The sequence below is a fragment of the Penicillium verhagenii genome (assembly GCF_028828195.1).
Source record: "Penicillium verhagenii strain IBT 33310 chromosome Unknown utg000011l_segment0_segment0, whole genome shotgun sequence".
NCBI classification, from domain to species: domain Eukaryota; kingdom Fungi; phylum Ascomycota; class Eurotiomycetes; order Eurotiales; family Aspergillaceae; genus Penicillium; species Penicillium verhagenii.
In genome coordinates, this window is record NW_026643175.1 from 223,961 (window position 1) to 251,732 (window position 27,772).

A 27,772-nucleotide genomic window follows, 5' to 3' on the forward strand; every position below is an offset into this window, starting at 1 on the left:
ACTGAGCCCTCCAAAAAGCCCTAGAACTAGAATGGTTGTAGCTTAGACTCCACGACGCGTGCTCAACACGACCGTGTGTCGGGTGGAGCCAAGTCCGTGCTCTATACAAGCTAGTAAGGTATCAAAGCCTATACGCGATTGACGCGACCGTTTTTTTTACCCTTTCTTCTTTCTTCATTGTCAAGCTTAACTTCCTTTCTCCTCTTTCTCTCCAAGCTGTACTATCCAAACTATACCCAATCCCCGTGTTCCTATTGTATCGCTCCCACATCCCGAAGCTCCGAGCCCACTTCCCCGCTACGCGGCTCGTTTCTCCTGCCTCAAAGCTATTCTACACCTCCCATCCCTGCTAGCGCCCGACAAACTTCTTCAAGATGCAGGCAACATCAGTCCAGCTTAGTCCAGTTAAGGACGCACGCCGCATCCTCGGTGAAAAGGATACCAACGCGTGTCTGTCGCCAGTTCACCAGAACAAACAATCTCTCCCGGTTACCGGAACGCCAGTCAAACGGACTCTGTTCTCGACATTATCACCCAAGAAGCTTCTTCCCTCGCCAATGTTTGCAGGTCAAAAAAGATCCAGGGAGCAGATGGATGAGACAGAGGGGAACGGATCGGTGCAGACGCGGGGCTCTTCCATTGAACGCTCCCCGACCAAGAATGCTAGCCCAAAGGTAAGCTTCCATATACCGATGACTCTTTATTAGCATCTAAACAAAGCAATGCCCCCATAAAGAGCAGAATGAAAAAAGAAAACAATTGGCTAATATAAATGGCAAATCATAGCAAAATCAAGAACTGGACGCGCAGGACATCCACATCGCCACACCTACACGCTCCGAACGCGACCAAAATCAACATATGGATACACAAACCTCGCCCACCGCGCTCGCCAGCCCACAAGTATCACCCACAATCCCCGACGACCCAGCCGCAAGAAAAATATTTATTCAAGAAGTAAGCCGGCGCTCTGAAACGAATCCCAATCATACGAAAAAAAAAGCCCACTAACAATCTACTCAAAACAAAAAGAAAGCGGCCCGCCTCCGAAACACCCTCCAAACCGCCATGCGCAACGTCAAATCAACCGATCACCAAATCGATCGGCGCCTCTCCGATCTAGAAGAACACAGCCGGAAATGCCCACGAGTCTCCATGCCGACCCTCTCTTCCTCGCCGCTACCACCCTTGTCTTTCCGAAACACCACCACTCCCAAATTCACCACTCCCCGCATTGGCTCCATGCCAGATATGAGCTCGACACCTTGTCACCAGACGCCCGATCTTCCCCGTCGCCGGTCCCCTTTAGCTAACGTCGCAGAACGCGTCAAGGCCTCGCAGCGCACACCGCCTCGCACGCTTGGATCGCCCATGCAACTGAGTAGTCCCCCTGCCACGGTAGTTCGCCATAGTCGTACCCGTGATGTGGAGGAGAGTGGAGATGCAAATCTTGGTGGCCTATCGCCGTCTCAAAGAGGCGACGCGGTAGACGGTCTGCTCAAGTTGATGAGCACGGCTGATCGACGGACCAGTACAGATGCTTGGAGTGAATGATTGGTTTCTCTGTGGAACGAGGCTCTCCACGTTGACGATCGTCCGGTGGGCTTGTAACGAATGGGTTTGGGAATGTTTCTTTTTGGTTTTCTTTTTTTTTGTCACATATATTATCCTCTTCTACTCTGGTCGTCATTTTCATTCGGGCTTGACTGGGGAGGAGATACGGGGCGCTTTAATTGTGGGTGAGGCGTTTAGAATACTTGTCATTGCATGTTAATCAACGATACCATTTTCTTGTCTCTCTCTTTCATATGATTGGTACCGATCTTAAGCGAATGGCAACCTTGGACGATGAAGGGGGTGTACGCAAAAGATAGGCTAGTAGCTATCGTACATGGGACAAATATGCATCACACACGTCACGCTCAGTGGTACAAGGAGAATACATCCTATCATGTCAATATTTGAACCCAAAGACCGAATCAGAGACCAGCACTGGATGCAATACAGTATACCCCCTTCCCTCAGGATGTTGCCTAGCCCATCGTCATGACCAGGGGGCTTTTGACACGGACCAAAGATTAAAAATCAGGGCAACGATCTGGGCTTGAAAGATTTCTGTACTTCAGAGGGAGGCAAGGCTTGGTGTGAAGAACAAGTCTCGGTTATCTTCAAGTGCCATTTGATTAGTTCGATGAGTGAGAGGGTACATCATCCCCACGAATGGTTGCCACGCCGTGCCGTTTGTGTAATGCGAGTCTATAGATCGTCGGTAACACAACACCGGGAAAATAGACCCAAAGGGCTGGGAGCCGCTGCCCAAAAGGATCAAAGGTTACGTAGCTGCCGTATTTCCTATTTCACTATGAGTATCTGTCTGACATGCCGATCTGTTATTCCCTAACTTGGCCAGTTACTTTTGTGGTGGTCGTCTGAAATGCACGCTGAGTGGGTGCGGAGTTGATTACCGGCATCTGGATTATGCAACTCCAAAGATCGAGGGTTCCTGGAGTAATGTATCAGTGTGTGGAACGTGATATGGAAGCCTCGTGGCGAAAGAAATGTCTCATTCGGCTTTTCCAAAGTTCAATGCTATGACGCAGTACTTGTATTTCTTTTCCTTTTTCGCGCAAGATTTGACTGTGATGGAGGGTAGAGGCGGTTGAAGAAGCCGATTTACGGCGTATAAAAGGAGTCCAAACATCCATGTCGAGACATCTTTATCTCTTAACTTCTTTCTGTATTTCCAACGCACGCGATATTAATGTATCTTGAATACTCCATTACTGTATCTCCCATTTCGAGGAGAACCCACCCTTTCATTGCTATTGCATAATGATCTACAATCAGGCCTGCGAGCACTGCCGCCAGAAGGTACTTTGTCCCCCCTGCCTGCATTTGCTTTTGATTTTGATCTTGCCCATGTCAAGCCACGAGATTCTTATCTAACATGGTTCCTGCGTGCAGTTGAGACAAGGTTTCTACCATGTCTCTTCTTATAGCTCTCCCATCACGGAGAGGAAAGAAAGACGCCGCTCCTCAATGACCAGCGTATCATCCAGTCATTTTCAACGTCAACAAGCCCACCCATGGCTGAACGAGAGCGTGTTAGGTGCATTGGACACTCCTTCGTTACCAGAGGCGTTCGTGCAGGCCCAGCCTGAACAAGGAGTATACGACAACGCTGTTGCACCCGGTATACACCCGAACGCATTCCAACCATCTACTACCGATCAAGCCCTTGACCAGCTGCTACAGTCTCTCAATACCGAGATGGTAGAGACAGAGAGGCCGGAGGAAAGACCCTTGCCGGACTTGCTCGGCGATACGCCCCTTGGATCCGATGTGGACAGTATACTCTCATCCGAAGCTAGAGCACTACTCCACTGCTTCCCTGATCGTGACTGCTCCAATCCTACTGGGAACTGGTGGACAGGTGCACCTCCTCCTCTTCTATCCTCCTCTTCTTCTTCTTCCATGGCTGGCGACTTGATGGTGCCTCGATTGCCTTTTTCGCCTTCTTTTGTTCCTCTTGCTCCTGCGCCGTCTCCTTCCTATCCGAATGCCGGGCCTTTCCGTCTCCCGGGTTTGGATTGCTTGCCTCAATTTCCTGATTCGGGCTTCTCACTGGATAACAATGACCTTTTGCCAAATGTGTCCAGTGTCGATATGGGTTGTAGGCAATTGGCGCCACGTTCAAAGCCAGGAACACGGCAGACTCAAGGTGCGCTCAAGGATGCTGGCTCTAGGAATCGGCCTTATAGAAAGTTTCGGTTTGTCTTAGAGGATATCGGGGGTCAGGGACCGGTCTTTCTTCAATAGATTAGAGTTTTGAAATATATCCATGGATGTATGTGTACGCTTTGCAAAATCATTCGTTTTAGATGGTATCAACTTTAAGAGTAGGTATACATATACATTAGATATACGAGACATTTCATTCCCGGACCTTCTTCAACTTGTTCCGCTTGCGGCCCAGTACATCACGGCCTTCGTCAATTTCACCCATGGCCTCGCGCTTGGCTGAACCAACCTCCTTCAAGACGTTGGTCCGCACAACACGACTTTCGATGTTGACGCCCTCCTGGGCCCACTCTTCCATCTGTCGACCCACTCGGGCCTCGATGGCGTGGATCAGTTCAACGTCACGTTGTCCAACCAATGTGACGGCCTCACCGCTTCGTCCAGCACGGGCTGTACGACCGACACGGTGGACGTAGTCATCTGGGTTGCGAGGGACATCGAAGTTAATAACCAGACTGACAGATGGGATATCAAGACCACGCGATGCAACATCCGTAGCGACTAGGATACGAGCAGCGGCGGCACGGAATCGAGCCAGATTAGATGTGCGCTCAGATTGTGGGAGAATACTGTGCAGGGATGTGGCGCGGTGACCCAGACGGCGAAGAGTGCGCTCCAGCAGATCAGTGGTCTTGGTGTGATTACAGAAGATGATGACGGGCTTGGTGACATTTTCTTCGGTGGAGAGCAGAGCGTGAAGGAAAGCCTCGCGGTGCGTCATGGGGACTTGAAGGTAAGTCTGCTTAAGGGTTGGGGGGATGTTGCCCTGGTTTTCGGTGGCGATTTCAGTCACAAAGATTGGCGGCTTGCCTTCTGGGCGGGGCATGGACTGCAGGGATCGAACTTCCGCTGTCAAAGTAGCTGTGAAGAGGAGAGTTTGGCGTTCTGCTGATGGTGGGAGAGCTGATAGACAGGTTTCTACGTCCGGCAGCATGCTTCCTTGTCCACTTGCGAGCAGTCGGTCTGCTTCATCCATCACGACCATTTTCACACGTCCTAATCCGGCAATTGTATCTTGCCCAGAGGTTTTGATATGATCCGCAAGTCGACCTGGAGTTGCGATCACGACGTGGGGGCGTTCTGCAAGGGCGGTTGCTTGTTGTCGCATATCCGTACCACCGGTGATAAGGATAGGCTTCATACATTGTGGCGCCGAGATAGCCTTGAACTGCTCAAAGATCTGTAGCGCAAGCTCTCTGTGGAGACAATCATGTTAGCAAGAACTAATTCTTGTTTCTAGATGGAGGTTGCGCAAATGAACATACCGAGTCGGAGTCAAAACCAGAGCAAAGATTCCAAAGGGATCCTTGGCCCATTTCTGCATGATAGGAACAGCAAACGCAATGGTCTTTCCGGAACCAGTCCGACTTCCACCAATGCAATCCCGACCCTTCAAAATCTCAGGGATACACGCCTTCTGAATGGCTGTGGGCCGTCGAACAGCCATAGTAGTCAAAGATCCTACCAACCACGGTGACACATCGAGAGCACCAAAAGTGGACCGCTCGGCCTGTAAGCCAATCTCAAGGGCATCCTTAATTGTGACTGGGTTCTCATCTTCGTCTGATTCGGTCTTCTTCGTATCGTCCTTCTTCTTAATACGGGATAGAGTGGGGAGAGGTGCTGGCGCAACATAAGAGTCGTTGGAAGACTCGGAGAGACGGCGTCGCTTGGGAGCTCGGTTTTGAGCGTCAACCTGGTTCTCTTCTGAAGCATCAGAGACGTAAGAGTCGTCAGACTTCAGATCATCTTGTGAGGAAGCCATTGTGGTTGCAGCTTTGATCTTGATTGTTGCCAGAGAAATAATTTTGCGGCAGAAAATGCGATAATTATCTGGCGGTGTGAGTGCTGGCCGCTTAATATGTCGGGCACTAAGGAAGGCCGCCTCTCCGCTTTCACTCCGCAATTTGCACATTGATCATTTTGAGTGCAATGTACATTTCTTTTGGGCTATAAAGCCAAAAATCTCTGCTTATTACATCAATTGGTAAGATGGCCGAGTTGGTCTAAGGCGCCAGGTTAAGGTTCACCTTGACATCACTTCCTGGTCTACGTTTGTAGGCGTGGGTTCAAATCCCACTCTTATCATTTCTTTTTGTCTTTTTGTCTTTTTGTCTTTTTACTCTTCAACCTGCTAAGGAAGTAATCCCTCTGTTCTGTACGAGTTTACCTTTGATTTCTCAATGTTTTTGAACTCATTCTCTATATTTTTAACGTCTCTCTATTGACCAAACTACCACATTAATCCGCTCGACTGGTTGTACTTCTTCTCCGCATAGACGAGCGAAGCTCATAGGCTTCTCCACGCTCCAGATCATTGTCCTCGACTGCAGATTCCGAAGAAGATGACCGACCTCGTAGAACGCCATTTCCATCACTCGATTGTGCTCCACTGGATGTCTCCTCTGCAGGTTCTTGCTCGTCCAGCCCATGTACACCACCACAACTCTCCATAGTGAACGGACTAGCTGTAGGTGCATCTAGAGCATTCAATTCCTCTCGGGTAAACCAAAGTGGGAACAAGAAAGAGCGTACAGGTACCAAAAGAAGAATGATGACTGGGAACCCGATAGCAGCAATGGTCTGAGTAATTGCGAACGTGGCACCAAAGCCAAGCAATTCAATGATCACAAATGCCCAGATAGCGGATCTGCGTTTAATCCGCTTGAGGGGGTTGGATGCAGGAGTCAATTCTTTGTCTTGGGCGAGGAAGATTAGCTTCTGAGTAATGCCGTTACCCTGGAGAGCCTGAACTCCCATTATGAAGAAAAGACCAGCCATGACACCTTGAGGGATCAAATGAAGGACTATCAGAAGCGGGCCGGACATTGTCCCGAGAGTGAGAAGACCTTGAGCGAGGTTGCTGACCCGTTGTTCCACTACATGGTCTGTGACTCGGATGGCTTTGCCCTTGTTGGTGTCATCATCATCGGCTACCTGGCGTGTCACGCAGAGAGCTGCAGTGTGGAAGGGCGCCTGTGGAATAAGTCCATTGGGGAAAGGGATTCCGAGAAGGCCAGCAACAAAGGTTGTAAGGCCGAGAAGCCAGATATCCCAGTGGAAACCAGCGGGCTTGCGAAGGGGGAACTCGGTTCCTTGTGCAATGAGAGATGAGACTGGTTGAAGTTAGTCGTGGAACAAAGAATTGGACTACTAGTATTTTTGAAACACCCACCGTTATGATCAAAGTAAAACAGAATTGTCAAGAGCACTGCAAAGGGAATGGCTAGGAAAATATCCCCGACATCGATATTCCAGAAATGCACCAGCCACGGCCGATCAAGCGTGGGGAAGAACGACTTGCTGGTAGGGAGTGTAGCGACGTCAACATCACGCATGTGACCAATGTGAACAAAACCAGTAAAGAAGATAATGACCAAGGGTGTGCCATAGTCTTCGAGAAATTTCCGAACATATCGTTGAAATAAGTTGCTGTTGCCTAGCTCTCCGATAACCCAAGCAGCCATTAAGACAAGGAGGGCTACCATGATAGCGAGATATGCTGAAGTCTCCCCAACGTTTCCCCATTGCCGCGTAAGAACCTGGATTCCCTTTTGGAGATAGATGCAGGCAACATAGAAACCGAAGATATCACACGAGAATCGAGTGACATATTTAAGGCCGTTGCATGCATTTGTAATTGCCAAGAGCCAATGCATAATCAACGACCATCTGAAGGTTAAGCGTGAGCATATGCATGATAAGCAGAACGAGGGGACAAAGAACGGACGTACATTCCAATCCAACACATAAATGCGAGGTAAGGGGTTCCTCGGGGACTAATGATATCGTAGACCGTATAATTAAACACGGTTATAGGTCCTATGTATGAGCTATTAATTTCGGTCCATAGTATTCGCTAGATAAAGCGAAAGCGTATGTGACTTACCAGTAACACCGACAATGACCAATGGCTGGGCTGCCAATAGAGAAAACACGACAGCTCCAAGAACAGAAGCAAGCAGAACCTCATTGACGCCGTAGCTCTGATTCGTCTTTTCAAACATATCCAATGAGAACGCCAACGCAGGTAATATACTAAGACAAGTATGAGTACTTTTCTATCAGGGGATGAGTGGTTGGTATTCAAAGATATTCAACCCCAAACCAACTCCGTGGATGTGCGAAATGCATACTTAGCAAAATACATGTACACCGTCGCGGGAACGATGCGATAATCCCAGGCATCTGTCCAATCACTCCAATAATACGGAGCTCGGCGCTTGACATCGTTGATCATGCCTCGAAATAAATGCACGCGCCACCATTTTGGCTGAGAGGACTGAGCCGACGTCGCTGTAGAAGTACGGCGCGAAGGCTCTTCCTGTAAAACACCGGGAGCTGCAGACATGGTCGAATGATATGAAGATGGAGCATGGCTTGATGTCGTTGATCGCGCGGACGGCTTGCGCTGAGACTGCCAAGACGTTTTCCGCTGAGTGGACGAAGCGGAAGCTTGCATATTGGCTTCCGGGACAGCTCCCCGTGCGACAAAATTTGCAAGTATACTGGAGATAATATTAAGCTGTTGAGGTGCAACTCCCCATGCGCATTCGATAAAAGCTTTACCAATTAGGGTATATACGAAGCTTTCGGGATGTAATCATGCCGGGGGAATTTGCGGGGATGAAGAAAAGTTGGAGCCAAGATTTGACGGCCTTAGGCATCAGGCACTTGTTGGCAGTATGGTCTTGAATGCCCGTCCAGTCTAGGAGATTCTACCTGGTACTTCTTTGGATTCTACAAAAATGGATAAAGCAAGATTTCATACCCGTTTCAGGTAGCTTCAGGTAGATTCACAGCTAAAAAAAATATTACTTCACATAGAAAACGATGGAAAGAACCAGGCCCATCTTCGGTATCACTGATTAAGGAAAGCAAACAGTCTGGAGAGTTTTGTCACCGGAAAAACCGATTGCACGCAAGGAATTAGTTTAAGCCGGGGGAGGGGGAGGGGGCTGGTCACTGGGAGGTGGAGGGGGTGGTCCATCGACAGGAGGGGGAGGAGGCGGGGGGCTTCCAGCGCCAGGAGCGCCAGGAGCACCTCCGTAGGACCAAGGAGCCATTCCAGGAGGAGGGGCGGCCATACCAGGGGCAGCATAACCGTAGCCTCCATATCCGTATGCAGCTTGACCACCGGGAGCAGCCTGTTGTTGCCAGGGAGCAGCGCCCGGAGCAGCGCCCGGAGCGGTGCCAGGTGCAGCATATCCATTACCACCACTGTTGTGACCGCCGTGGCCACCGTTACCACCGTAGCCACCTTGAGATCCATAGCCACCGCCGCCGCTACCGCCGTAGCCACCACTATTGCCGCCGTAGCCGCCAGAGTCACCACCACCACGTCTCTGGGCCCAAGGAGCAGGGCCATTGTCACGAGAACCGTAGTCATCGCGGGAACCGTAGTCGTCACGAGGACGGTCATCACGGGGACGATCATCGCGGGGGCGATTCTCACGTCTCTGTTGCCAGGGAGCCACATCACTGGGTGGGGGTGGCGGTGGGCCACCAGGGCCTCCTGGGCCGCGCTGCTGCCAGGGGTTCGCATCACGGTCGCCAGCAGGAGGAGGATAAGCGCCCTGATCAGGACCAGCTTCAATACGACGGGGTGGGAACTCGCCGGGGGCACCTCCAGAAAGCTCATTCATGAGTTGCTGTGAGAAATGTAAGTGGGTATTCAGAATATATCAGCTAGGATGGGAATTTAAAACTTACCTCCATCTCACGGTCGACAGCATCACCAGTACCAGAGACACGAGGAGCGCCAGAATCACGGGCGCCTGGGAAGGCAGTGTTGTTGCGCCAATCGCTACCTCTCTGGCGGTCTGGACAATCACGGGCCATGTGACCAGCATTGCCACAAACGCGACAGATAATGTTTGCTGTGAAGTTGCGTTGTTCAGGGCAGTCGTACTTGCGATGTCCGATTTGACCACCTTGTGTATAGTTAGAATCGAGAATTACAAGTAATGGGAGGGATGTCAACTTACAGTTCTGGCAAGCCTGGTTCTCATCATCACGGAGAGTACCGTTGAGAGCGGCCAGCTCACGAAGCTGGTTGCGCTTAAGCTCATTCTGACCTTCGGGAATAGAAGCGGCCTAGGCAAGAATGGTAAGTAGTGGACTTTAGAGTAAAGGGGTCGCAGCTGGACTTACGGTCTCGATAACGTTGTGGATCAGCTTCTTGGCCTTGTTCACCTTCTCTTCAGTCTCGGCCATGATCAGACAGTGAAGATCTTCCTCTTGGTTACTGGCATGAGCGGCATCAGACCGGCCCTTTCCTTCCTTGACGGAGCCCTTGCCACGAATAGCAATCTTAGCACCAGATTCGGTCTCCATTTTCTTCAAGGTGTTTCCACGAGGTCCTATAAGTAAGCCAACTTTAAAAAGATAGCAAAGAGCTAAGTGTTAGTCATCCGGTAATTTGTTAAGTATGTGCAACATCAAGCACCAAGTGTTATCAAGAAACGGGCCGAGGACATCCATGAAAATGTCTCGTCGGCTCGAGTCGAGTAGGGAGCCATGACAGACACAGCGGAGGGACAGTTAGGAGTTAGAGGGTTAGTTATCATACTGAAGTTAATCTCTGGATAGTCATTCACGGGAACATAGACCTTCTCCTGGGTCTTGGTAGGGCGTCTGTAGTCAGATGGCGGGTGGTAGTTAGGAATGGTCTTCATGGCCTTCTCGACCAGCTTGTGACGCTCATCCTCGAGTCGCTTGCGGTAGCGGTACTCGCGAGTGTTCACACGTCTACCAAAGTTGTCGTACTGCGGAGGGGGCGAGGGGGATCTGTTTCTGTGTTAATAAGGGATAACGCCACAATCATCATCAAAGGGCAGTACTTACCTGTCACCATCACCAGGGACCACATCGTTGATCCGCAGCTTCTGGCTGATCTCCTCGATACGCAGGTGCAAAGTGTAAGCTTCCAGCTGTTCGCTGGTGAAGTTGGCCATGATCATGGTGGGCAAGCCCATCAGACCAGCGGCCTTGTTCTCTTGCTGGTCTCCCCAGCGGTTGCGCTTCTTGCGCCTTTTCACGCCATCACCATCTACTGCTGGGGCCTCGGCTAAAATCGGGGGAAAAAACAAACGTTAGAGATGATATCGGAAAGTTGGACACAGGAGTGATAACATACCTCGAACGGGGCTGCGGCCACGCTTAGGGCCATCAGGCATAGACGGAGGCGCATTGTTACTATCATCTTCCTCATCACCCTGGAAGCGACGGCGCGCACCCAGGGGAATATTGTTGGAACCTGTGGTTCCTTGGTTGCGCCAGGCCATGGCTTTTGAGATTCAAAAAAGGTCGGTTAATCAAAAGAGACACAAGTTTAAGGTAAAAGATAATAAAAGTCACGAAGCTTCTGAACGAAAAGTGGCCACCGGTCACGTGCTGAAGAATGGACAGAAGGCGGTGAATCATACAATAAAAATTAAATTGGAGATGGTTTTTAAGAGATTGGGGTTGATTGAATTGAGGTTTATCTTATCGTCACTCTGTAGGATTCATTATTATGTATGCAGTTCTCCGCGCTTTAAACCTTGCTCTTTGCGTCATCCTTCATTCCCTGCTGAACCCATGCTCGGGCCTCAGCGGCCTTCTCCTCCATGGCCTTCTTATCCTTAAGCAGCTCCTTGATTGTGTGCGGGGAAGGGACATGGCGTCCCTTCTCCGTACCTTCACGCTGAGCCATAAGCTCTTCCCACGCCTTCAAGTTAGGGAACTCATCAATATCAATACCAGGCCACCCTGCAGCGGCCACCCATCCCCAGTGTGAGATATCGGCAATGGAGACATGGTCGCCAACCAGATACCCGGACTTGGACTTGGCAAGGTGCTTATCGAGCACGCCATACAGTCGGCGAGTCTCATTGACGTATCGGTTGACTCCGTACTCAATGCGCTCGGGCGCATATCGCGCAAAGTGGTTGGCCTGGCCCTGCATTGGACCAACGCCTGCATTTTGGAAGAAGAGCCAGTTGGTCATTTCGTAGTGTTCGCGGGTGCCCTTTGGGAAAGAGATCTTGTATTCGGGATCATATTGTTCCGCCAGGTATTGTAAGATACCGCCAGACTCGAACAGATTGATCTTCTCGCCATCAGTGAACTCGTCGGTCAAAGCGGGAATCCGGCCGTTGGGGTTGATCTCGAGGAACCAGCTGTTTGTTTGTATCCGTTAGTCTTGGCTACTGCCGAGCTCATTGGCATTGTGATACATACTCCTCCTTTTGGGCGTTCTTGGAAAAGTCAAGGACCTCGACCTTGTAAGGCAAGCTGTAAAGTTTTTAGCAACGTCGCGTTACTGAGTGAGATAATGAAGTAAGAAGTAAGTCCTACCCAAGCTCCTCCAAAGCGATGGAGATCTTGATCCCATTGGGGGTCTGAGCTGTGTACAGAGTGATATTAGGGCGAGTCATGATGAGTGATGAGGCAAGCTTTGTGATTCTTGAAGATAAAGTAAAGGTTTACATTCACTAGACTTTGGGTGGCTTTTAAGTATTTAGTTGGGGATTGAGGTCATCATCAATTCCCCCACTTGGATTTATAATCGTTCGGTGACTTTCTGCAGAAGTGTCACCACCTGAGTAAGCACTTGAGCTACTAGCTTCCTCGGCATCCGAGCTCCAGAGAAAAAGGAACTGACTATTCAACAAATTGAAAACCTGTACAACTTTGCTGAGAAATCCTGGCAAAAGCATAAAACTATTTGATTGATTAATATTCAATATTTAAAACTCATGTTCATACATACATACATACTACACATCTGACATCTAAATTCCAAGGTTATGCCATCCCACCATTAACCCTAACAACCTGTCCGGACATCCAACTACTATCCGCCCCAGACAAGAAAGCCATCACAGCCGCGATCTCCCGCGGCTCCCCAATACGACCAAACGGATTAGATCCAGCGATAGCCTCGAGGACCTGCTCCGACTTCCCCTCAAGGAAAAGCTCAGTACTCGTCGGCCCGGGAGCGATAGCATTAACCAAAATACCCCTTCGCCCAAGGTCCTTTGCAAGAACACGGGAGATTTGCTCAATGGCACCCTTGGTCGAAACATACAGAAGATAAGCAGGCGCGATACTCGATACGGCATTGAGACTGGTGGAAACGAAGATAATGCGCCCTCCGGATGGGATGTGTTTCGCGGCTTTCTATATATAGCGGTACTGATCAGTGACTGTGTCTTGAATGGTGCTTGGTGCTGAGAGCTTCTTCAGAGAAGATGTAAAAAGAAGCATAAGCATCGGCTGAACCTACCTGTGCCAGGAAGTACGGTCCCTTGACCATCAGGTTATATGAACTGTCAAAGTCGGCCTCGGTGGTATTTTCCAGATCCTTCATTGCAAGAATTCCCGCGTTGGGTATGAGGATATCGATCTTGCCGAATCGGGCCACTGTTGCGTCGACGAGACGGTCTAGATCCGAGAGCTTGGAGGCATCTGCTTGGACGGCTAGGGCGCGATCTGTACCGATTTGCTCGACGACGCTATTCGCGGCCGTTGAGTCGGAACGGTAGTTGATGACTATGCTGGCACCTTCGCTTGCAAGACGGAGAGCTGTCGCTTTGCCGATTCCCTGGGAGGAGCCGGTGATTAGGGCTACTTTGCCTGATAAAGACATGGTGGATGGTTCAATGTTGATAATCAGAGTGTGGGATTGCTTCTGTGGGTGTATGGGAACTTGGGATGATAGTGGGAAATCTAGTCTGGAATGTCTGATTTAGAAGTTCTATATGGCCCATTTTATAGCTATTGCCTTTGGGTTTGAAGATTGGAGCGCGGGTGGATTTTTGTTTTGTCTTGGTTTGTCCATACTACATACAAGTTCGTAAATCCGGAGGCGTTAAAGCTGCACAATACATAGCATTTCGGGGCTAGAAAATGACGGAGTAAACCATGTTAAATCCAGCGAATAGAATCAATTGCAAATAGTGCCAACCATGCCAGACTCGGAGAAATGGCTTTCCAAGACATCCCTGCCTTGTCAAAAAAAATCATATGCAGAGAAGGATTCGATCTCCGGGCTTTATGCCGAACACAACCCCGCTCCACTTTCCAGGGTTAATGTCGAGTCCCATACGGAGTAAGCAACAAAGCTTTTACTCCGTATCCTCTTGACTTTAATATATGCTCTCTCTAGTCATGATAGGAAGGTTTTTACATTTACATACTAGTAGGATTTGATTTTTTTTTTGAATTTCAGTTCATCCAATTCACGTTTGTTTGCACACATGTTAAAAGAGCACAGTAGACACAAGACACAGCCTAGACAATCCACTCTTTTAACGACCAGGAGATTATAATCATGGATCCGAGAAAAGAAGTACAAAATCAAAAGGCTGTGGCCATATTTTTTAGAGCGCGGCCCAGAACAGAAAAAGATTAAAACACAAACCGATCTCTTCATTTCATTTCAACAACCATCAATTGTCTGCGCACTGAACTCTCTTCCTCCAACCCCCCTGGCTCACTTCAAGTCCCGTATAACGAAAATAGGAAGAAATCCAACACACATAGAGCATCAGTTGAGGATTTCATGGACCACAGACCACGAACAATAGATAGTATCATCACATCCCTCCTTCCACGACCGAAGAAAGAGAAAAGGGAAAAAACGGGCACCAGAGGGAGAAAAGAAAACAGAGCGAAGCAGAAATCAAGGGCTGGTTCTGGGCAGCAGTTTCGTTTCCCGTTTTAAGTCAGCGCTGGGGCGAAATGAGAAGGGGGCACGATAATGGGGGGGAAAATTTAGTTGCCGCCCAGGCTGGGGAAGTTCTTCTCGTCGACGGTAGGACCGGCGGCGGCAGCACGGCCGCCACGGGGAGCAGCAGCGGCACCGCGGGGGGCACCAGAGGGGCCACCACGGGGAGCACCACCACGGGGACCACCGCGAGCGGGGCGGTCACCACGGGGGGCACGGTCGCCACGGGGAGCGCGCTCGGCACGGTCACCACGGGGGGCGCGGTCACCACCACGGCCACCACGGGGGGCACGGTCGGCGGGGCCGGAGCGGGGCTGCTCAACGAAGCGCATGTCAACGTCAAGGAAGTTCTTCTCCTTGCGCTGCTTCTCACGCTGCTTCTTCTCGGAGGTGGGGGCAATGAAAGCCTCACCCTCAACGCGCTTCAGCTCGGTAGCAGCGGCCCACTTCTTGTCGGTCTTGGCACCCTCGTTGGCGGAGCGGACGGGCTTAGCAGCAAGGCTGTCACGGGCGGCCTTCTCGGCGAGGTAGTCGTCGTAAGACTTGGACTTGTCGGCCTCCTCGGTCTCCTCAGCGGGAGTCTGGGGCTCCTTGTCGTCCTCCTTGGCGATGGTCTCGCCAACACGCTCGTCGTCCCAGGTCTTCTCACCGGACTCGCCGCCCCAGCCCTGCTGGACCTGCTTGCGAGTGTCGCTGTAATCGGAAATATTCGTTAGTTACGCTGTATTGCGGGGTCAAGCTCGATTTTGCCACACTGTTGTCGAAAGAGTGATTGAGAATTTCTTTTTCATCATCTCGCTCGTCTCCATTATTCAGGTTTTTGATATTCTTTCGATTCGTGTGTGGCTTGATTTTGCTTGGATGGAATCATCTCCAAAGAGAAACAGAAAGGGTCGCTTACGTCTGACCAGTGCGGGACTGGCGGTCTCCACGGGGGGGACGGTTGCCACGGGGGCGCGAGGTCTGTCCCTCGGCCTCCTCAGTGGGCTTGGAGCGGTTGTTGGTGCGACCAGCGTTGCGGTCGCGGTAGGCTAAAGAGGCCAAGCTTGTCAGCTTCCGATGCTTCCTATCAAGCTTTCCCCACACTTCATCTACCCCACCAAACTCTTCAAAAACCGATTTGATTTCACATACCAGCGTCGTTGCCAGCGGTCACACGGCCACCACGGCGGTTGTTGTTCTCGGTGCGGGGGGCGGCATCGGTAGGAGCCTCCTTGGGAGCATCACGCTTGCCAACGCGGGCAGCGGGACGGTCGACAGCCCGGGCGGGAGGGGGAGCAGGTCTGGAGGGGTCGAGCTCGGGGTCGTTACCTAGATAGCAGAAGAAGAAAGGGTTAGTTTGGAGGTTGACTTTGGAAGCTTGGGAGATGCTCTGAAAATGAGGGGTGGGTTCCCGACCATGAATTGGATCATGGAAACGGAATACACGGAAGCTCATAGTTCAGATTCGAGAATCACATACCGAGAAGCTCGTAGAGGTTCTGTTTCGAAGAAAAAGCAAGACGCAATGATGTTAGCCACGGCGCTTGCTATAAAAGCCCAATTGTGTCGCAGGGCCGAGCTCCGCTCATGATTTCGACCACTTTCAGCGTACCTTAGACCGGATGGCGTCAACCATGACGCCTGGTGTTGCGGAGTTCCTTCCGGCGCGGGAGGCACTCAACGATCACTAGGGTGTGTAGAAAGGTAGGCACAAGGCAGAACCTCAACAGATCCAGCCTATTAATTTGATAGTGATTGAAGGGGTGTAGTCTTAGGAAGGGAAGGTTGAGGGTTTGTGGTGCAGCACGAATCCGGTTAGGCGCCATTTACTAAGCGAATCAGGCTAGGGCTTAGGGTATCATGGCGTCACTAGATGGCATCATACATTCTACAACCTCGAGCTACTTCCTGGTCTAATTATGTTATTTAATGAGCTTTTGAAGGCCCTGGTTCTCTAGTAAAGGAGTTGTTTATTCCATTGCACAAATGCACAATCCGATGGTATCAAAATATCAGTATCAAAAACCACCAAAAAAATCCCAATGATCAACGCCAGGCAATGCTCGAAAATGAAGAACTTTTTTTTTTAGAAGCCAACCCAATGTAACCCCAGAATCCCGCGAAATGCTTTTTTTTTTCTCCTTCGTCGCTTCTTCCCACTTCAAAACAAAGGGTATATGAGATTGAAGTTCCGATAATAATTATATCGAAGTAAATCGATACATGCATGCATCGGCTTAGTTGCGGGAATTGCTTTGCTCATAGTTGAATGGCGTAGGGAAATGCATACTTGCGCTGAGTCCAAATGGATCAGCATCTAGCATCGGTTCATATTGACCAAGCATTTGGTTTGCACTTCCGAAGTCTCCGGGCGTTCCGTCCCCGCCGGGGGGAGGATTGAAGCCAGACAAATTATGCGAGCCGGAGGCAACCGACTGTGGTGTGAATCCGGGCACATATGATGTATTCACTGAACCATCATGGTCATCATCCACCATGTCAGCCTGTGCATCATACTCTTGTTCTGTAAATTTTAGTTAGCCACGATCATTAACTTTTTTTCAAGAGCCTGTCTTCTTTATCTCTTTTTCTCTATTCCTTGTGTTTTTGGCTTTCTTTTCTGGGGGAATTCATTCCGGGAAAGTTAACTCACCCAGTTGATCATAATGTTTCTGGAAAGGAGACGGGTAATAGTTAGCTGCAACCCGCTGTTGGCCACGCGGCGCCCCCCGCAACTTGGGTTCATTTGGATTAGTCTGCGGCATACTGATAGCCGGCGGGGAAGTCTGATTATTGAAAGCCCTAGGCTGTGGCAGTAGCTGCGGACGCCCAGTCCCTTGCGGGTCAGCGGGGGACATGCCAGCTTGGAAGCCGAAGCCAGGTGACTTGACATGCGATGGCGATGAGACATGAGATGTCGGCGTCGGCTGAAACTGTGGCGACGAGACCCCATACGCACCGTCGCGCTGCGACATGGCGAACGGATCCTGCTTGGAGGCAAGGCCAGGATGCCTTTGCGCGGGTCGAGGCCCCGTGGGACCCGGAGGCTTGGGTGGCATCGGAGTAGTCTTAGCCTGGGCCCCCGGTGCGCCAGTCTTAATCCGTAACTCAGCTTGCACATCAATACCTGGGAAAGTCCGGGGTTAGTCCAAAAGCGGGGGTGGAATGCAAGTCGGACGCAAGGGGTGCATACCTTTCTCAAGCAGGATGCGCTCGAGCAAGGAGTTCTTATAGCGGAGCATCAGACATTCATCCGCGGCACTGCGGTGACTCTGCTGTAAGCTCTGCAAGGACTCTTCATTGCGCTTGATGGTGGTCTCGAGCTGCCGAATATATTCCGTGCGGCGTTCACGGAAAGCAGCTTGAGCCTGCCTATTGCGCTGCTTCCTTTCTTCGGAAGTGGCGTAAATCTAAGATGCAAGGTTAATATAAGATCAAGTGATAGATAAAGGGGAAAGATAAGGGGATGCGGGAAGGTGCAGATGGGCCAAACAGAATGACATGATAAGAGGATGAGATCGAGAAAAAAAGATATAAAAAGATATAAAAAAGATAATCGAAAGAAAATGGAAAAACAAAAAATAAAAAGAATAAAAGAAATAAAAAGGAATGCGGGGCCCCGGATTTTTGCTGCAAAGCAAAGTTGTTACGTACAGGTTTTCGACCACCTTTTCGCTTTTGAGTCTGCGCAGGGTCTTGAGTCAAGGCTTCGACTTCGGGATCTGGCGTCGACACGGTTGAACTGATCGAACCCTCTAGCATGGGTTCGGTCTTGGGTACAACAGGATCCATGCCCATGTCATTCTGATCGGGATGGGAGGTCTCGACCATAGAGACCATTGGATTGGAGTGATCTTGATTTCTCTTACTTAACGAAGATCACGTCTTGTCCTTTGACAACACGGACCAGGGATATTCGTTTCTCCCGCCGAACCACGGGCTTTAGGGGGGAAAGCGGCAGAGGGAACAAGAGACCGAATCAGAAACGCAACCGCGCGGCTCGGCGGTTAGCAGGGGACGAGTGAGAGGCAAGAGAGTGACATAAAAGAAATTGAAATTATGAGAAAAGAAGAGTCAGAAGAATTGAGATAAACGGAATGGGGCGAGGAGGAGAAGAAATGTGAATAAAACGATTGAGTAAAAATCGACTAATATTATTGTTCCAAAGGGTCAGACGAGAGGGGCTCGCCTAGTTAGTTTTGACTTTTTTTTTTTTTTTTTTCCTTTTCCTTTTTCTTTTTTCTTCTGTTTCTTTTGCTCTGTTCCTTTCGTTTATTATTATTTTTTATTTGGGGGTTTTGCCTTCGTTCTCAACCATGTCTGGTTGTGACGGCACGGGTCCACCATCAGACTTCAGACTGGTTGAAAGACCAAGTTCTCAACATCCTTAGTGGTCATACGAGGTGGGTTAAAGGAGCTATGTGGGGAACAAGAGAAAAAAAAAAAAGAGCAGAACAACAAAAAAAAAAAAGAGAAAAAAGAAAAACCTGCCACGCACGTCAAGGCAGGATTTAGTTCCGCGGAGAATCTTGTCATTTTGTATAACTAAACGGAAGTATACCTCGAGAGTATATGGAGTGATGCTACTCAAGTCAAGTACTCCCAGTCACTGCAAGTCACCAAGTTGGCCGATTAGCCGATACCGGGGCGCACCGGGGGTCACGTTGTGCCTACTTCGGTGCTTTCCGCCTATGCTGGTTCAGCTCACCGCGGGGTCTCAGGGGCGAAAAAGTGAAAAAAATTTGCTCTTAAGGCGGCAAGGCTAGTGCCAAACATGGTGCATTGGTAAAAGTACAGGCTTGGCACCGATCTAGGCAGGTCATTAGAGAAAGGCCCACGGGTGCCTTGACCCTCTTTTCGATCACGCGGTTCCACGTTCTTGGCCCTAAAAGCCCATGATGCAATATTGGAATGACTGATTTTCCGACTTCCGAGCTCGTCTAGATCGACTGATTGGTACACTGGTACATTGGTAGTACGGAGCACATACTACATCTCGTATAAAGGAAGGCTTAAACCATTGGGAATCCCCGGATTATTTGTCTAGAATAATATGCGGGTGTACCTTGGCCCCATATAAACCCAATCCTGTATATACACGAAGCACCTCCGGATGATTCAATTCAGCCCACTGATCTCCAATCCTTGCATCTTGCATCTGAGATGGACCCAGTCAGATCAGATCTCAATACGGAATAGGAAGAGAGAGTTGGAAAATCCCCTCTGACGTACTATGTAGTACCTAATATGTACTATTTACATAAGTACTATTTAACTACTAGCAGTTAGTTATTGTAGTTGCTAGTTTAGTTATGTATACTATTACTTACTAAGCTTATGCAAAGTATGCAAAGTATGCAACATGGCATCTCGGCGATCGGCATTCGGTTCCCCGCCAAAATCCCCCAGTCACATGCCGTGGACCTTTCACCTTCCCCGGCTACCAAAACAACATTTCCGATCTGGTCGTTCTTTCCTTCTTCATTCATAGCAGATCAATATCACACACAAGGCGACCATGGTAGACGTCTCTAGCCCCGACCTGCGGGAGGATACAACCCTACCTGCGGCCCCCGAGGCCCCCGCGTCCAACCAGCCCATTGCGCAAGCACAACCTGCAGAGCCCCCACAGAAGCAGCAAGCCGATCACGACGACGATGACGACGATGACTCTGACTTGGACGAATTGGATGGTACACACTACATTGCCCCTCTCCATCCCCTCCTATTTCATCCATCTTCCATTTCCATCCCGTCATATCGGAAACTGATCAAGATATTGCCCCGCAACAGACGTTCTAGATGACTTCTCCAAACCTAAGCCTGCCCCCGCGCAGCCCGCCCCAGCACCAGCCCCCGCACCAGCGGCAGCCGAGGCCTCACTGGGCGATTTCGACGAAGATGCCTTCCTGAAGCAGCTCGAACAAGACATGGCCAACATGATGTCCAACCCGGGCGCAATGCCATTCGGCGCAGGCGCCGACCCTAACATGGCAGCCTCGGTAGAACAAGGCGCCGACGCCTTCGCCAAAGAGCTCGGCGATAGCGGGATCCCGCCAGGCGACTTCTTGAAACAATTGCTGGCTGATATGATGGCCGAGGAGGGCGGGAATGCCGAGGCCGGTGCAGCGCCGCCTAGTAACCCCACACCTGCTGCGCGTGCACCAGCCGATACTGGCGCATCAGGCTCCAGTGCCGAGCAGCCCAATGAGTCTTTTAATGATGCGATTCAACGGACCATGGAGCGCATGAAGAACTCTGGTGATCGGGCTACGGAGGCGGCGACGGAAGACGATGGGTTGTCGGATGATATGCTTGCTCAGTTGCTTAAGGCTGTTGAGGCTGGGGCTGCGGGCGGTGACGAGGGTGATTTGTCGAAGATGTTTATGGGCATGATGGAGCAGCTGTCTAATAAGGAGATGCTGTATGAGCCTATGAAGGAGCTGGATGATAAGTTTGGTCCTTGGATCGAGAAGAATAAGACGGGTGGGAAGGTTTCTGTTGAGGATATGACGCGGTATGAGACGCAGGCCAAGGTTGTGGGGCAGATTGTGAAGAAGTTTGAGGAGGCGGGATACTCGGATGATGATCCGAAGTGTAGGGAGTATGTGTGGGAGCGGATGCAAGAGGTGAGTTTTGGTCGTTTTCTTAACGCGATTCAACTTGGTGGGGCTTGACTAATTGGTTCGATAGATGCAAGCTGCCGGTAGTCCGCCAGAGGAGCTGATCTCGAATCCACTCATGGATATGGGTGATATGGGAAATGCTGGAGCTGCAGCTGCAGCTGGAGGAGTCCCTGAATGTCCGCAGCAATAGAAGAGTTGAAAGGGTTTCGATATGACATGATGATACAACATCTTCATTGACTTGCTCTGTACTGTAAATATACACAACCACGTCCGATACCCTGATTAATTTATGTACTCCCGAGATATTCACAAGATGATGAATACTGGCCCAATATCCAATCCATAAAAAAACACCACCCTGATGCAATGATAATAAACGCTAAAAAATGCAACAACATCCACACCTCCAAAACTCAAAACTCAGACAATATTAACTCACGACATGTCCATATCCTGGCACTCATTATCATGAGACAACGCATGCTCAGGCAGACTCATGAAAATATCATCATACTCATCATCACTGAAGGAACAGTTCTGTTGATCCCCAGTCTGATTCAGAGCCATCTCCATCGCCTCTTGCTGAGAGACATATTCATCAAAAGCACGAGTATCCTCATCTGCAAAGAAAAAAACGTTAGTCAAAACGCACCCCTTGCGAAAACAAACACTAGACCAAAAGAAAAAGGAAGAAAAACATACCAGGAAGCATATCATCCTCCTCCGCCTCCGCCTGAATCGACCCATCCAAATCCCGCGCCATAGCCGCCTCCCACTTGCGCTTATCAGCCAAGTAATCCGCATGCATCATCTGCTCGCCCCGCGCCTCAAAGCGCCCCTCATCCCGCTCATTCCGCACGCGATTCATAAACATCTTCCGCGTCTTCGACCGCGCCAGCGCCGCAGAGCCCTTCATAGGATTCGCGACCTGCGCCGCATACCGGTCCGCGAACTTGGTTGAGCGCGTAGACGGCGAAGGCGAGGTGGGCGACATGAGATTCGACTGGGCAGGGAAGAAGTTGCATGGCGTGGACGCGCCAAAGATATTCGTTGACGGGGAAGAGTGGTGCTGTGGTTGGCGCTGCGTGTCACTGTGTAGCGCCAAGGTAGGGAACGAGATCGGGGCGAAGCAGTTCTCTTGTGCTCCGGCTGGTTTTTGGTGTGCGGGTGCGGCGCGTGAGGGGGGAGCCCATTGTCCATGGGGGAGTGGCGATGTTGGAGGTGCGAGGTCCTAGGGGGGATGGACGCGTGGGGGTGTAGTGGGAGGTTTGGCGGAAGGGTGTTGTTGGGGATTGTGTTGCGAACATGGTGGTGGGTGTGGATGGAGGTGGAAAGTGGGTTTTTTTTTTTGCCCTTGGTTCCCGTGGTTCGGATGCGGATGGTGTTGTGGTTTGGCCAAGTCCGGGGATTGAAGATGGTTTTGGTTTAGCTTTGAGATCCACTTGGGAGTGATTGATTTGATGCTGTGGGAACTTGGTAACTGGGGATTGGGGTGGACTTTTAAATGGGGATGGGGGCTGGGATCACGTCGATCGATCGCGACGCGCATTCTACGCCACGTGCTAATGGGCGCGTCGGGAGGTAAGACCACGGTATGGAATGTTGATCGAGATTATCTTTGACATTGATTTGAGCTCTTGAGTATGTCTAATCTTTCTAGTCTTTAATTCTTGGAATATTTATCTAAAATAAGTACCATATTTTGTTGCTTTAGTATGAGCTTAATTAATCAGGTTGGGGTCTGCGGAAAAGTTAGCACTGCGTATGTGTGATGTAGATTTTGGACGCGTTCTTGATTCAAGACAATGTTCATAAATTTTAATGTGAGTCTGACCCCCGCCTGGCACACTTTTGTTCTTATCTTTAAGTGCTTGATAAACATGTATCAGGTACCAGTCTTTGGCAAACTGCAAGCCGACTACTAAAGATACACATTGTAAAAGTCTCAAGAGAGAAGCCTGGGATCGATTCCAGTGGCCTTGTATTCATTTGGGCTAGGTACAGTCGAGAGAAGCATGGTAGGAAAGAATTAATTACCATGTATAGAAATAGTCTTAAATGGGTACTAGTAAGTAGTAGTCAAAGGTGTGCATCTCGCTGGAATACAAAAGAAGAAAAGAAAAGAAAAAAACCAGCCTCGAAGGTCGAGTTTGTGAACGCCAAAACCCTATGCTCCAAACCCGCGATGCACACGGCGCAATGAAGAAGTAGAACGAAGACAGAGATATAAAGAAATGGATGGAGGGAGTGTGAGTGAAGGGTGTGTGTGTGTGTATGGGTTGTGTGGTTGTGCGGATGAGTTGGTGTAGGTGAGTGTAGGAGAGTGTGGGAAATTGAAGAGGACGAACAAGTGTGACGCTTTACTTGCGGAAACTTTCGACTCCCAGGGTAGGGTTCTCCACAGCGCGGTCGGTCGGGACACCTTCATCGCGTCGTCGCGCAAAGAAGCTGTCGCATTCAGAGACAATGTGAGCCCACTCTGCGAGAGCACGACCAGCATATTTGCTAGGCACCAGATGACCATAAGCTGGTTGACAAGGAAGCTCTGGTAATGGGGAGTCCTTAGTAGTGTGATTTCTGTTTTGGGTTTCTGAAACGGGTTCTGTCGGGAGTGACTGGGTGTCTAATGCAGGATCAGATAGATCTGCATCGGGAATGATCTCGGGGTCCGTGACGGCTTCTGAGCCGGTGTCATCATCATCGGCATCAAACTCGGAAGGCTTATCGGGAGAACGCCGGTGTTGTACATGTATCTGAGATGCCACGGGGAGGCAGGGGGCGAAAAGGCGCTTGTTCTTTGTGGGCCATTGTGGCCGGTCCATCCATTCCAGGGAGAATTTGAAGAAGAATGGCTGATGGGGTGTTTTGGGACGAACAACATTATCCGAGCTGTTGTTTGGGGTCAACTCATGATCATCCAGACATCTACTCTCAGATGTCACGGTCAAGTCAATGCCGGTGACATCGGAATCGTCAGAGCTGCTGCTGCCGCTGCCAGGACCATCTGTGCCCTTGCTACTTGTTGAGCTGCCAAACATGGACCGAAGAATACCCCATCGACGCTTAGAAGGCTGGCCATCTGAGCCCGTTGAATCCGAGGAACCGGATCTCCGATGTGTCATGATATGATCAGAGGACATAGGTGGAACGACACGATCAAAAGACACAAACAGATTCACCGGGGAGATTTGATTGTCACATCGAATAATGATGATTCTTCGTCCTGGAGCAGGTGTGCAGGGGGCAGATGATAATGGCGCCGTGAGTGTCTCTTCAGCCTTTGATTGAAACCCAACATAAAACTCCCAAACTCGTAACAAACGGTCAGAAAGGGTTTCATAGATATTTCTAAATGATGAATTAGCAGTGAATCACATGATGAGGATCGAGGTGGAACTCACGAGTCAAGCGCCGATGGATCTCCGCTGAACCGACCCACCCTCCAGCAAAGCAGACGGTGGAAATAGGCACGAACCATAGGACTCCAATGGTTGAAATAATGGAAAAAGACAGGTTCATGAAGAAGGTAGTCGAGGCAGAGACCGGCCTTTCTCTCATCGGTGGTAGTCCAGGTCCCCCATACAGCGTAGATGAACGAAAACACACGGACTTCAGTCAGCGAATTATGGCTCTGATTCATGCGGCGACACACTTCTAGCCAAAACGTCCAATCAAAGAGCTCCGTCTCGATTGACTGCGCATATCGTGTGATGATTGGAATCGCCTCCTCGGTAAAGTCACACAGAAGGAAACAAGCATTGTGGTCATAAAGGGATATCTTTTGGGCAACAATCTTCAAAAGGCCACAGAAAGTCTCGGCGTACAGCAGACGTGCACGATTCGGCTCTGCAGAGGATTCGGAAAGAAAGTCGCGCAAAAGAATGATCAATCGATTCTCTGCCATCGAACGGTGGCTATTTCGTGCACCTCCGATTTGATGGGGAGCCGCAGAAGCGTCTGGTGATTCAAGATAATCATCAAACGTAATGGCGGCAGCTGTAGCTGGATTTTCGGCTGACGGTTGTATTGACTGCTTGTAAATGGTATCCTCGAATGCGACAAGAAGCTGCGCATGGATGAGAAGCAAGCCAGGCGCCAAAATTCGCTTTGCTTTCTGTGTCTCTGGGGGTAAGTACTCTGCATAGAGAATATGGATGTACTTGACGAAAACGAAAAATAGATCAGTATCGCGGCCAGACCATCGTGCCGTCCATGGTCCATTCCAAGGAATATTGGCCGTGTTAAGGGGGGGTTCGGGTTTCGTTCGCAAATAGCGCAACAAGGGCGCATGGGAGTGAAACGCCAAGGGACGGAGGGAAGCCGGGAAATTCAAAGCGAGCTCTTGTGTGTATGCGCGTGTGGCTGCAGCTCGAGAGTCGGTCGATTCGGAGAATACGCGGCGAAACATGGCTGGAGCAGTTTTCCACAAACGAACCAGGATATCTGATACCCCAGGACAGAAAAAGAACGCATACGCACAAGCCTTCCCACAGAAAGCCACCAAACTGGCAGGTGCATGTCTCATGGACATCCGTTCCACAACAAACGACATCTGTGACAAAAGGTTCTGGACGAAAATATTCCGGATATTATGATGAATCGACTCAACCAGGAAATCGGAGCCTGATGAGCCTGAACCTTCGGAGGTTTCTGAAACAGAAGTGGACGCATAATGCATGGAGTCAGTCGTGACGCCGCTGGTTTGCTGTGCCGTTGGATATGGCATACGCCATTCTGGTCGGGTCATAATGCCCACGACGGCCTCTAAAAACACCGGCCTGTCTGTTCCAGATATCGACTGGTTATGCTTCCCATTGAGCATTTCCAACATTCCGATCCACCATTTGTTGAGAATATTCACCCGGCGATCCAAGTCTTCGGGACGAAGGTTTTTACAGGAGGTGTGCAGATGGTGACGGCTGAGAAAGGGAAGAAGGGCGGTCCGAATAACGTTTGCCTTGAGTGAGGTTGACTTGGATTGGAACCTTTTTCAAGAGTCAGTAATGGCATTTAGAGAAATTAGCAAGCGCAGAAACTCACTTTTGAAAATCCGCTTCAAGCCCGCGGAAAATACCCCAGAGCTCATCCTTTTTCCGGGATTGCTCAGGCGCGCTATTCTGAAATGATGCCGCTGTAGCTGCAGCCCCCTTGGGCATCGGAGGAAGAACCGGTGTCGACACAGAGAGAGACGCAGTAAACTTTTCGAATGAGGTTTGGTGTCGTAGTGCAGAGTTCCCAGAAGGGCTAATTGGTGAACCGAGGGAATCCCCATGCCCTTTGGCTACCACTGCGAGCATGGGACGACGGGGCCGTTTATATAGAATTGTGCGCCTGCGTGATGGCTGTCCTGAATCAGAGTCCGACTCGTTCTTGCGCCATCCGGATCGCGTGGGGGATTCCTCTACTCTCTGTTTCACTCGCTTTGCCGTGGAAGGGGAAGGTGATCTCGACGAGGATCTGAAGGGCTTTCGCGCCAAGCTGACTATCCGACCTGACATTGAACGACCTTTGGACGGTCGAGCAGCGGGCTCCGGCGCCCTGTGTTCTGGTAGCTTTGGGGCATTTTGTGGTTCCGTATTCTTCAATTCCTGCAAGTCCTCGGATGATGACAGTGTAAAATGAGAGACGCCGGCTGAGAGTCTATTTTTAGATCGGAGAGAAGTGCGACGCAGAATATCTTTCCCAGCAGCTACGCTTTCTTTTGTAGGCTTCGTCGGCGATTCGGCCTGGGTAGGGACGGCATAATCGGAGAAGGTTCTTCGTAAGCTCGGTGAGCTGGAGCCGTCCGTGTTCGTCTGGCTAGGGAGGTCGGTGTAGCTGGCGGCGCGTTGAGGTAAGTCACTTCCTTCGTCGTTCATGTACACACTCGTGTTTTCGACGACGGGCGAAGACATGATAGGAGGGGGTAATTAGAAGAATAGCTGTCAACGAGTGGACATTTCCCCGGGGGGAGAAAGAAGCACCGCAGAGTTAAAGAGGGTGTTTGAAGAAGGCCAGCTCCTCCATGCACCAGGAAGATTTCCGGTCAATAGTTAATGCTTAGACGCGCAGCATTTCCAGCTCCACCGAAAGGTAAACACAGCAGCCCCCCTCAGAAAGGGAAAACAGATCCAATCAAATGAAAACGGGACCAACAGAGAGAAGCGCAGAGGTCCTTTCGATAAGTCACACGCGGGGAGAGATCAGATTTCTCCTAGACCAGAACGCGCACGCACATCCGAGAAGACAAAAAAAAAGTGGCAGAGTCGGTGACCTGTAGATAGATGGATCGCCGGTGCAGCTACGGTCAAGGGAACCCCAGCGGCCTGAAATTGATCGGCGTCGGGAAATGCTTTAACGGGCGGTTCGGGATCAGAACAAGGGTCCGGTCGCGTAGTGGCGGGGAAGCGGAAGTGAGGGAGTTCAAAAGGTGAACAGAATAATTGATGAAAGGGATAAACAGCCCCCGTTTTATGCGAGACGTGATGATTGGATTTGGAGCTTGAGAGTTTTTTTTTTTTTGTTTTTTTTGTTTTTCTTGTTCTTTTTTAGGTTTTTGTTTATTGGTTATTGAGATCAGGAAGGAGGTAGTTGGCAAGAGACAGACACTGACCAAAAAATAAAAAAAAATATCAGAGAGAGAGAGAGAGAGAGAGAGAGAGAAACA

At 50.1% G+C, this 27,772-nt stretch overlaps 12 protein-coding genes across 12 annotated transcripts; 2 read left to right on the top strand and 10 right to left on the bottom strand.

The window, feature by feature from the left end:
- Positions 1-374: 374 nt before the first annotated feature.
- Positions 375-1,554, top strand: N7466_010479 (uncharacterized protein; the record flags this gene model as incomplete). The annotated part of the gene is made up of 3 exons (XM_057169868.1): positions 375-674; positions 787-957; positions 1,033-1,554. The coding sequence occupies 3 exons, from the start codon at positions 375-377 to the stop codon at positions 1,552-1,554; spliced, it is 993 nt and encodes a 330-aa protein (XP_057016477.1).
- Positions 1,555-3,230: 1,676 nt separating this feature from the next.
- Positions 3,231-3,476, bottom strand: N7466_010480 (uncharacterized protein; the record flags this gene model as incomplete). Its single annotated transcript, XM_057169869.1, has 1 exon — positions 3,231-3,476. One exon carries the CDS (start codon positions 3,474-3,476, stop codon positions 3,231-3,233), a length of 246 nt encoding a protein of 81 aa, XP_057016478.1.
- Positions 3,477-3,934: 458 nt separating this feature from the next.
- Positions 3,935-5,566, bottom strand: dbp8 (ATP-dependent RNA helicase DBP8; the record flags this gene model as incomplete). The annotated part of the gene is made up of 2 exons (XM_057169870.1): positions 3,935-4,997; positions 5,067-5,566. 2 exons carry the CDS (start codon positions 5,564-5,566, stop codon positions 3,935-3,937), a joined length of 1,563 nt encoding a protein of 520 aa, XP_057016479.1.
- A 476-nt stretch (positions 5,567-6,042) lies between these two features.
- On the bottom strand, positions 6,043-8,152 carry N7466_010482 (anion exchange family protein; the record flags this gene model as incomplete). The annotated part of the gene is made up of 5 exons (XM_057169871.1): positions 6,043-6,917; positions 6,977-7,473; positions 7,536-7,623; positions 7,691-7,839; positions 7,938-8,152. The coding sequence occupies 5 exons, from the start codon at positions 8,150-8,152 to the stop codon at positions 6,043-6,045; spliced, it is 1,824 nt and encodes a 607-aa protein (XP_057016480.1).
- A 583-nt stretch (positions 8,153-8,735) lies between these two features.
- On the bottom strand, positions 8,736-11,087 carry bbp (putative zinc knuckle transcription factor/splicing factor MSL5/ZFM1; the record flags this gene model as incomplete). The annotated part of the gene is made up of 7 exons (XM_057169872.1): positions 8,736-9,452; positions 9,514-9,734; positions 9,789-9,897; positions 9,955-10,163; positions 10,373-10,590; positions 10,648-10,870; positions 10,940-11,087. The coding sequence occupies 7 exons, from the start codon at positions 11,085-11,087 to the stop codon at positions 8,736-8,738; spliced, it is 1,845 nt and encodes a 614-aa protein (XP_057016481.1).
- Positions 11,088-11,338: 251 nt separating this feature from the next.
- N7466_010484 (glutathione S-transferase family protein) lies at positions 11,339-12,221 on the bottom strand (the record flags this gene model as incomplete). Its single annotated transcript, XM_057169873.1, has 3 exons — positions 11,339-11,963; positions 12,025-12,078; positions 12,142-12,221. The coding sequence occupies 3 exons, from the start codon at positions 12,219-12,221 to the stop codon at positions 11,339-11,341; spliced, it is 759 nt and encodes a 252-aa protein (XP_057016482.1).
- Positions 12,222-12,591: 370 nt separating this feature from the next.
- N7466_010485 (putative oxidoreductase, short-chain dehydrogenase/reductase family) lies at positions 12,592-13,435 on the bottom strand (the record flags this gene model as incomplete). Its single annotated transcript, XM_057169874.1, has 2 exons — positions 12,592-12,966; positions 13,073-13,435. The coding sequence occupies 2 exons, from the start codon at positions 13,433-13,435 to the stop codon at positions 12,592-12,594; spliced, it is 738 nt and encodes a 245-aa protein (XP_057016483.1).
- A 1,127-nt stretch (positions 13,436-14,562) lies between these two features.
- stm1 (uncharacterized protein) lies at positions 14,563-16,133 on the bottom strand (the record flags this gene model as incomplete). Its single annotated transcript, XM_057169875.1, has 5 exons — positions 14,563-15,208; positions 15,417-15,546; positions 15,650-15,826; positions 15,978-16,044; positions 16,110-16,133. 5 exons carry the CDS (start codon positions 16,131-16,133, stop codon positions 14,563-14,565), a joined length of 1,044 nt encoding a protein of 347 aa, XP_057016484.1.
- A 601-nt stretch (positions 16,134-16,734) lies between these two features.
- On the bottom strand, positions 16,735-18,337 carry N7466_010487 (bZIP transcription factor; the record flags this gene model as incomplete). Its single annotated transcript, XM_057169876.1, has 4 exons — positions 16,735-17,021; positions 17,151-17,624; positions 17,691-17,907; positions 18,152-18,337. 4 exons carry the CDS (start codon positions 18,335-18,337, stop codon positions 16,735-16,737), a joined length of 1,164 nt encoding a protein of 387 aa, XP_057016485.1.
- A 1,678-nt stretch (positions 18,338-20,015) lies between these two features.
- pex19 (putative peroxisomal membrane protein receptor Pex19) lies at positions 20,016-21,313 on the top strand (the record flags this gene model as incomplete). Its single annotated transcript, XM_057169877.1, has 3 exons — positions 20,016-20,190; positions 20,291-21,126; positions 21,191-21,313. The coding sequence occupies 3 exons, from the start codon at positions 20,016-20,018 to the stop codon at positions 21,311-21,313; spliced, it is 1,134 nt and encodes a 377-aa protein (XP_057016486.1).
- Positions 21,314-21,561: 248 nt separating this feature from the next.
- On the bottom strand, positions 21,562-22,433 carry N7466_010489 (uncharacterized protein; the record flags this gene model as incomplete). The annotated part of the gene is made up of 3 exons (XM_057169878.1): positions 21,562-21,746; positions 21,829-22,195; positions 22,242-22,433. 3 exons carry the CDS (start codon positions 22,431-22,433, stop codon positions 21,562-21,564), a joined length of 744 nt encoding a protein of 247 aa, XP_057016487.1.
- Positions 22,434-23,486: 1,053 nt separating this feature from the next.
- N7466_010490 (DUF1765 domain-containing protein) lies at positions 23,487-27,020 on the bottom strand (the record flags this gene model as incomplete). The annotated part of the gene is made up of 3 exons (XM_057169879.1): positions 23,487-24,474; positions 24,528-26,111; positions 26,167-27,020. 3 exons carry the CDS (start codon positions 27,018-27,020, stop codon positions 23,487-23,489), a joined length of 3,426 nt encoding a protein of 1,141 aa, XP_057016488.1.
- Positions 27,021-27,772: the final 752 nt, after the last annotated feature.